Source organism: Nematolebias whitei, chromosome 17, assembly GCF_014905685.2.
Source record: "Nematolebias whitei isolate Nwh7 chromosome 17, NemWhi1, whole genome shotgun sequence".
Classification (NCBI taxonomy): domain Eukaryota; kingdom Metazoa; phylum Chordata; class Actinopteri; order Cyprinodontiformes; family Rivulidae; genus Nematolebias; species Nematolebias whitei.
In genome coordinates this window covers 41135286-41144331 of record NC_056514.1, presented here as the reverse complement: position 1 = coordinate 41144331, position 9046 = coordinate 41135286, and the positions used below count along the sequence as shown (strand labels likewise).

Below are 9046 nucleotides of genomic sequence, written 5' to 3'. Positions count from 1 at the left end.
CTCACGTTCAGCTTATCCTTCATCACTGCAGACTGGAACAACACTCAGACATTTGGACTCCTGGTTCTTGAACTCTAAATCACGTTGTGCATTTTGTAAACTAATGTTTTAAATTTATTCCGGGAGAACTTCAAATTGATTCACGTGAGGACTTGGTGTGAGGAAACATCTAACCTGGCATCAGAAACCGATCGGAGCGACAGTGTCCCCCCTGCTTCTGTCCTTTATGTGACCGGAGCGTCTGCGTCTTGGGGGTTACGGTGAGGCTGCAGGAACCAACAAAGAGGCGTCTGAGCCGGGCTCGGGTCTGAGCGTACAGCTGTCGGTTCTGCTAACGTGATTAACCCTCAGACTTACGGGGCGACTTCTGCCCCATCAACACAACATGAACTCTGTTCCTGTCAGCTGTACACAGCGTCACTACTTCCTGTCCGTCGCTCTGCATCGCTCACTTCCTCTGGACCCCCGCCTGTCTGCAGACCTAATTTAATTTAATGATCCCAAAACGCAACGTCCCAATTAAAGACTCGGAGTCGGAACAAAAAGAGAGAATGTGACTGATCAGTGGACTTCGTGCTGCGTTCAGGGACACTTCGAGCTGGCTGTTCTAGAGTTATCGCCCAAAGAAAGGTGAAGATCAATAATCAATGATTAGAGGCCTGTCGTGCTGATGCTACTGTTAGCTTGTTAGCTCCTGATGCTTCAGATCAACCCCCAGGTGAGGTGACTGAAACAGAACCACGGGACACTTTTAATTCTGAGCTTTTATTTCAACAGACTGTGGGTGTCGGGCCGTCGGCACAAATTCAGTTTTTGTAATCTGACAGGAAGCTGAGCTCACCCCAAACCAACTTTCCACTTTATAATCCTTTCAAAATAAAACATGACGGCAGAAATGGATGCTCAGAGTGATCTCTCGTTAATTTACAGTTTTTCCAGAGGTGGGGGGGGCAGTAGGTGTTGTTGAGAACGGCCCCGTTAGGAGACAAGTTCAAGGGTCACTCACTACCAGGTGACCGTTAAAAAAACACAAACATTTAGATTTCATTTGAACTCATCACCTCCACTCCTGATGACAACATTACTAATGATCTGATGAAAGCAGAGCTGTTTACCCATAATGCACTGCAGCAAACTGCTGCTGTCCACATGGTGGTGGCCTTCTAATGGTTTGGGCTCCTTGGTTCGTTTCTGCTCCTTCAGTAAATTAAATTTGGACCTTTGTGTGCAGCTGCTGACCTGCGTGGCCTCCTGCAGCAGATCCAGCCTGCGAGGAGTCTCCCTGAATGCTCCTCTGTTTCAGGAAGGAGGACTCCTGTCCAGACCTCTGCAGGACTGAGACAAACCATCTCAGACATCCAGATGTCTCCTCGAGGCTGTCTGCTGGACAACCAAGTCAAATAAACAATAATTAAATTTCTCTGATGCTGCGACGGATCTGATCTTCTGTAAAAGTGAAAGGAGGAAACAACGTGTTCTGTGGAGTCTTCACATCCATCCAGATGATGGTCCAGGAAGTAAACAGGCTGATTTCAACAAATAAACAGAACTGGAGCCAATCAGAGCAGAGCAGGGCGGGGCCTGATGACACGGCAGGGGGTTCCCTGGACTCAAGGAGGACACCCCTAACCAAGTACATTGATACTGTGTACTTTTACTGAGGTCATGTACTCGGTGAGCTGTGTACTTTTACTGAGGTCATGTACTCGGTGAGCTGTGTACTTTTACTGAGGTCATGTACTCGGTGAGCTGTGTGCAGGTCGAAGCTCTTGAACGTGTTGTTTTTGGTGCTGGTGCTTCAGAAGATTAGGTCCAGTGTGGGTCTGTGTCCTCAACACACTGCGAGTGTCTCTAAAGTCTGATGAAGAGGAGAACGAGGAAGGTCCACTCGGAAACTCCCAGACATCCACAAGATGGCCGACTGAGAACATTTGTGTACAGTAAACTCTGTATAAAGTGCAGTTTATTAATTAAGTTACATTTTTCTTGAGCTTTGTTGTGGACAGCTGGGACAATGTCCTCGTCTCTGTCCCTGCTCTGGGTCTGAGTCCAGCCTGGAGACCAGAGACACAACGCTGACATCTGCTGAAGAAGCTGTTAGCAGCTAACATTAGCTGAAGTTTGAACAACAGCAGAACCTTTACAGTGTGCAGTCCTGTGGGGGGCGGGGTTAATCCAGATTACAGCTCTGGAGGCTCATTTTGTAAACAACATGGAGAACGTTTCAGAACCATCAGGTTGGGTTCTGTTTGGAGCGAGTCTTTGTCTGTGGCTTTGACGACTACATTTGGTTTGTCAGAGCTCTGAGGAGGTGCGAGGAGATGATCCGGCGGCACAGCGGGGGAGCGGACGCTGACGGAGGCGTGGTGGGGAAGGCCGTGGAGAACTGCATGAGAGCCATCATCGGAGTCCTGCTCAACCTGACGCACGACAACGGTGACGACAAAAACACATTCACACTGCAGGCAGGTCGCACCGCGTCCCTCTGCTCACATGACCGCGTGTGTGTGTGTGTGTGTGTGTGTTCACAGAGTGGGGCAGCACGAAGACGGGCGAGCAGGACGATTTACTGGTGACGGCTCTGAACTGCGTCCTTAAAGTTCCTCAGTTCCTCCGTCAGGAGCAGAGGTTCGACATCAGGGTTCTGGTGCGCATCGCTTCACGTCACCGACACAGCCGGAGGTTTGAGTCCGCATCATCTGAGTCTAACAGCCTGTGTGTGTTGGGGGGTCCAGGGTCTGGGTCTGCTCATCAACCTGGTGGAGTACAGTGCCAGGAACCGCTACGGTCTGATGGAGATGGAGATGGAGATGGAGGGGTGTCAGGGTCCCTACGACTCCACAGTCCTGCTCAGTCCGGAGCACCAGGACCTGCCCGGCGCCGGCAGCGGCCCTCTGAGCGCCATCGCTGCTCTCGTTCAGGTATCAACTCTGTTCTGACGTTTGGGTCGGACCTCCGGTCCTGCAGGCGTCCATCATCCTTATTGAGTGAGGACTAGGGCTGGGCGATGTCTCGATATTTTAAAGATATCGAGATGATTTCATTTGTGATATAAGATGAGACCATATGGATATAAACGATATACGTAGTGTTGTAGTTGAAAATCCACTGCTGTCCTCTCTGTCCCCCACACGGCCCCTCACCTGCTGCCTGCCTCCAGGTGGAGCGGCACCGCCGGCACCTACAGCCGCAGTTAGTCCCAACACGGAGAGAGAGCAGAGCAGCTGGTGAGCAGGAAAAATAAAAGATGGCTCTGTTATTTGGAGATGGTTCAGATTAAATTTGTCAGTTGAGCAGCAGAAAAATGTTTTCTGTAGACAAAGCTGAAAATAAATCCTGACAAGAGGTTCGAGCACAACGAACCTTTTCACCGATTAAAACAGTGGAGTGTGAAGAGCGTGTTAAACGTTGTGCAGCTCCGGCTGTGAAGCCTCTTTCCCTGAGACAAACAATGTATGAAACTCTCTTACCTGTGCTGTGCCTTATGACAGGTGACGTGAATAAAACAGCAGCTCATCAAATCACTGAAGACACGGTCCTTAGCAGCTAACAGGGCGACTCTTAGCTGCTAAGGACCGTGTCTTCAGTGATTTGATCAGCTGCTGTTTTATTAATGTGGTGCTGCCTCCTCTCACTGGTAAGGCTGCAGTATAGTCGGGCGTACATCAGACCGCAGAGGTCCACGCGTACCGGATTAGAATCGAAGCGGACGCCTGCAGGGCATGTCTGTGCACAGCTCCAATTTTTCATTCGACCTTTATTTAGACAGATAAGTCACATTGAGCCTAGAATACTCATTTACAAGTGAGACCTGTTTGGACAAAAAGTAGTGAAACTGGACACATGTAGGAACTGGAGGTGGAAAAAATTTGTATCAGACTTTTTTTCTTCCTGCCTGAGAAGAAAAACTCTATTAAAAAACACCTCGCACAAACAAGCACATAGTGATGTAGACATTCTGCAGAGGGGGGGACGATGAGAGCTGTGAGCATGCTCATAGACGCTCTCGAGGGCACTGTAAGAGTTCTGATAAGGATGGAATAATCAGTCCATGTCCTCCGGTGAGATCCATAAACATTCTCGAGGGATGTCGAGGAATGGCCAAGAATAACGTCTATGAGAATCCAAGAGTCCTGAAATGATGACACAATGTTTTTTCAGCTGGTTTCATCTGGTTATCAGTTGGAAATTCTTAGGGGTGGTGAGCGTTGGATCACATGTTCTCCAGGTGAATTCAGATAAGATGACCTTCAAGGCCAGCCGAGGGAGCCAAATTCAGATAAACACACAGTTGTTTTGGGGACAGGCAGAACTTAATGTCATCTACCTTGAGTCTGTGTTGGTCCACTCGGTTCCGAAATGTCCAAATTACATGATCACACTTATGGAATGTGACTGAGTAAATTCCCCAAGATCTGATCCATTCAGCCCAAAGCTTTTGAGTCTGGGTACTCGAGGCACGAACCAAGTCATCATAAAGACAAGCAGCGTGATCGGTTCCAAATTTGCTGCTGATGACTTCCTTGATTGTAGATAAATCCAGCAACCAGCCAAATCCAAAAAGCAGGAACCAGTTATCGTAAATCCAATTAAATATGTGTCCTTAAAATCCACAGATGGCAGCAGAGATAGACACATCATCAAGTCTTCCAGTCGATGAGTTATCCAGCTGTGTGCGTGCCAACAGGGCAGATCAGCTCGCCCAAAGCCTGTCTTCTCTTCAAGAAATGTTGTAAATTGAGTTGAGGGACCAACTGATCAAAACAAGTCCATAGTTATGGTTCAGAAGAAATGTAGAGAGGCTCAGAAGCAGTTTCACAGACAGACAGAGCAGCAAAGCGGAGAGGGAGGGGAGAAGCGTCTGACCTCGACAAGAGCAAATAGTGAAGTTATTTACGAACGCGTACTCTGTGTCGCACAATAAACTGCCCAGCGACGGACTGTTTTGTTTGTGACACCAAAGTATTAAATTCCCTTCTTCATCCCTGATCTGGCCTTTTCTTTCGTTTTTTGCCAAGAGGCAGTGATCTCTTCCTCCTCCATTGATGCCATGACTGAAATGGTGAGAAATGAAGGAATTTGTCACGAGAGAATTAAACTCGGGTCCAGCGTGGCTGCAGGAGGGTCTGGAGATTTCCTGGTGGGCTGGTCAGATGTGTGGGCTGCAGGACCAGCGCTCCCTGTTTATTTATTTTTTTAGAACTTTTTATTAACAACATATAAACACAGAACACCGCTGCAGCTGGAGATGCCAGCTCTCGTTTTTTAATTAATTTTTCCAACCTGTCAATCAATCCAGTAGGCGTGTCAGCAGATGACCATTTGGCGACCTCTATTTGTCCCCAAGGTAAACGCCCCTTGCCTGCGGAGCTGCTCTGCAGCAGCTCAGGTTGTACGCTCAAGTATGAAGTCTGAACCCTCTACAGACAGTGCACGTCCAGTCCACGCGGAAAAAGGTCTGCACGAGTATACTGGAGCCTTTAGATTTGAAAATCTGTAGTTCTTTATCTGCCCGTCTGCAGCCAGCAGCCCCTCGCCGCCTCCTCCTCCTCCTCCTCCTCCTCCTCCTCCTCCTTCCCTGGCTAAATACAAGCAGCCTCTCACTGCTGCAGTTTACTAACACAGTGAAGGCGGTGCAGCTGGGGAGGATTTTTATCCAATATACGTAAATATGTAAAACACAAACTTTAATGTAAACAGTTTATTTTTAAGACATTTATTTTGTACAGAATAAATGTGGCTGTGTGACAACTGGGACAAAACTTTGACTCTGAAATATATTTTTGTTATTACTTTATGGAAAGAAAGAAATATTGAGATAGCGTATATTGCAATTTCTTAAAAATATCGAGATATTCATTTTGGTCCATATCGCCCAGCCCTAGTGAGGACAGAAGTTTAAACTCAGTTTTCTGAAGACAACCTTCAGAGGAATCGTCTGAATCAATCATTTTCTTCTGAGATGAACTCATTTCAAGTCAAACAGAAGAATTCAGATCCTGTTGAGGAAACTCTGATGTAGAGAGGTCAAAGTTTAGAAAACGGTTCTCCGTCGTCTTCAGCTCTTCCTGCAGCGGGAGCGAGCCGCCGTCCTGGCAGAGGCGCAGACTGATGACCTCATCAAAGAACCTCCCAAGGCGGCGCTGGACCAGAGCGGACAGTGGCAAGAGACCGGCGGTGAGATCCAGTGGGTCGCCAACGACGAGACGGATAAACCGGACGAAGCCAAGAAGAAGGAGGAGGAAGAGGACGAGCAGCTGGACCTGAACAAAGGTACCACAGAACTTCCGCCGATGGTAGATCGTTTTGAATTCAAACTAAAGAATCTCTTCTTCTTCTTCCTGTCAGCTCTGCAGCACGCAGGGAAGCACATGGAGGACAGCATCGTGGCGTCGTACACCGCCCTGCTGCTGGGCTGCCTGTGTCAGGGGAGCTCCGTGAGTCCTTCAACAACCTTCTGATCTTAGTCCTGTTCTGCAGAGTCTGACCTTCTCCTGTCTCCATCAGATCAATGTGACTACTGTGAGAGAAAACCTGCCAAAAGGAGACTTCTCCATCATGACAGAGATGCTGAAGAAGTTCCTGAACTTCATGAACCTCACTGTGAGTATTCATGTGAAACCGGGCCGTGTCCGGTGATTTGAGTCAGAAACTATTTTTTTATTGAAATGGTCAAAAATTTAGTTTCAGTTATTGACAGGATGAAAAGATTAAACAACATTATCCATTATCTTTACCCGCTTCTTCCATTTTGGGTCACGGGGGTCGCTGGTGCCCATGTCCAGCAATCACTGTGCGAGGGGCGGGGGACACCCTGGACAGGTCTCCAGTCCATCACAGGGACACATAGAGACAAACGAGACAAACAACCATTCACTCTCTCACTCACACCTAGAGACAATTTAGAGGTACCAATCAGCCTAACATGCATGTTTTTGGTCTGTGGGAGGAAACTGGAGTACCCGGAGAAAACCCACGCATGCACGGAGAGAACATGCAAACTCCACCCAGAAAGGCCCCTGGACCGGGATTTGAACCAGGGACCTGCTCGCTGAGAGGCAGCAGCTCTACCAGTTGCGCCACCGTGCTGCTCTAAATTAAACAACAATGTAAACAAATAGAACATTTGTGTAAACAATAATTTTAGGTTATTTACTTTATCAAATCTTTTGCATCATTTTACATTTATACCAAAAATAAGAACAAACATAGAAGTGCATAAAATTCTGTAACTGAAGTTGCCAGTATTAGGTTAGTGTAGCCGCCTGGCTTTTTCTAAAATAAAAAAAAGAGTCTAGGAACTATAATCCATCCATCCATTCATCCATCCACTCACTTCTTCCTTTTCGGGTCACGGGGGTCACTGGTGCCCATGTCCAGCAGTCACTGTGTGAGAGGTGGGGGACACCCTGGACAGGTCTCAGGTCCATCACAGACAAATAATTCAAAATATAAATACAAAAGTAAACAAGACTTCAGCCTACCATAGTACGTTAACCTTTAACTCAAAATAAAATACAGACTTCACAGTTTTTTTTACCATATAGCCACTTGTGGCTATTAATGGATATTATGGCTTGCCATAGGACCATGTGAAGCCCGTCTTTGGGCGTAACCACAAATGTGTTTTCTGCGTGCTGCAAGATGCAGCACTGGCGTTGTCTGTAACGTTACACGTGACCAGGTCTCTTGTAAACGAGTCCCCGAGGCTCAATGTAGAAATAAAGGTTGGATGAAAACGTTACAACCGATCACAGAAAGACGAGACATATTTTGATACTTAGTACTACTGAAGCATTTCAGTCGGTGCCATAAAAGGACCAACGTTCGATACTCAGCCCTACTTGGGGAATTAGCTGGAAGTTTTTTTGCTGGTCTTTCGCTTTTGATCTTCCTTCCGCGCATTTGTCTTATTTGGGGGAGTGGTGGCGCAGAGGTTAGAGAGGTGGGCCTGTGATCCGAAGATCGCCGTTCACGCCCCGGCCCCGACAACATCAAAAAATTGTGGGTGGGGTAGGTGAAACACCCACACTTGCCCCCACCCTCATTTGCCCCACTCTGGGCCCATGAGCAAGGCCCTTAACCCCCACCATGTGCTCCCTAAACAGGTCTCTCTTGAAAATGAGTTCTCGTGGCTCAATGAGACTAACCTGGATAAATAAAGGCTAAATGAAAAAAAAAATAATAATTTACAAAATACTGTACCACATTTTTGGCAGCACGGTGGCGCAACTGGTAGAGCTGCTGCCTCTCAGCGAGCTGGTCCCTGGTTCAAACCCCGGTCCAGGGGCCTTTCTGGGTGGAGTTTGCATGTTCTCTCCGTGCATGCGTGGGTTTTCTCCGGGTACTCCAGTTTCCTCCCACAGACCAAAAACATGCATGTTAGGCTGATTGGTAACTCTAAATTGTCCCTAGGTGTGAGTGAGAGAGTGAATGGTTGTTTGTCTCGCTTGTCTCTATGTGTCCCTGTGATGGACTGGAGACCTGTCCAGGGTGTCCCCCGCCCCTCACACAGTGATTGCTGGACATGGGCACCAGCGACCCCTGTGACCCAAAATAGAATAAGCGGATAATGGATGGATGGATGAATGGATGGATGGATGGATGGATGTACCACATTACACTTCTGTTGACGGGTGAGGGAAACACTGAGGGGAATGAGTCGAATTATCAAACAAATAATTCAATGTGACAAACTGAGAAAAGCTTCAGGTCAAAATAAAATAATTCATTAATAAACTCATTAGTTCATAAACAAAGTCGTGAATAAAATCATTAAACTCATTAGTTCATAAAGTCATGAATAAAATAATTCAATAATTAACTAATTTGTTCATAAATGAAATCATGTATAAAATTATTCATTAATAAACTCATTAGTTCATAAATAATTCATTAATAAACTCATTCGTTCATAAATTCATGAATAAAATAATCCCATTAATAAGCTCAGTTCATAAATGAAGTTGTGAATAAATAATTCATTAATAAAGTAAATGGTTAATAAACAAAGTCATTAATTAAATAATTAATAAACTCATTAGTT

The 9046-nt window shown here is 46.5% G+C and overlaps 1 protein-coding gene across 1 annotated transcript in view; it reads left to right on the top strand.

The window, feature by feature from the left end:
- The window catches only part of LOC119424219 (wings apart-like protein homolog), a 29644-nt gene that overhangs the window by 19608 nt on the left and 990 nt on the right, over nt 1–9046 (top strand). The window contains exons 14-19 of the mRNA XM_037691701.1: nt 2300–2436; nt 2532–2647; nt 2736–2921; nt 6063–6273; nt 6349–6437; nt 6508–6603. Coding sequence (XP_037547629.1) covers nt 2300–2436; nt 2532–2647; nt 2736–2921; nt 6063–6273; nt 6349–6437; nt 6508–6603 — 835 coding nt within the window. The remainder of the gene's footprint in view (nt 1–2299; nt 2437–2531; nt 2648–2735; nt 2922–6062; nt 6274–6348; nt 6438–6507; nt 6604–9046) is intronic.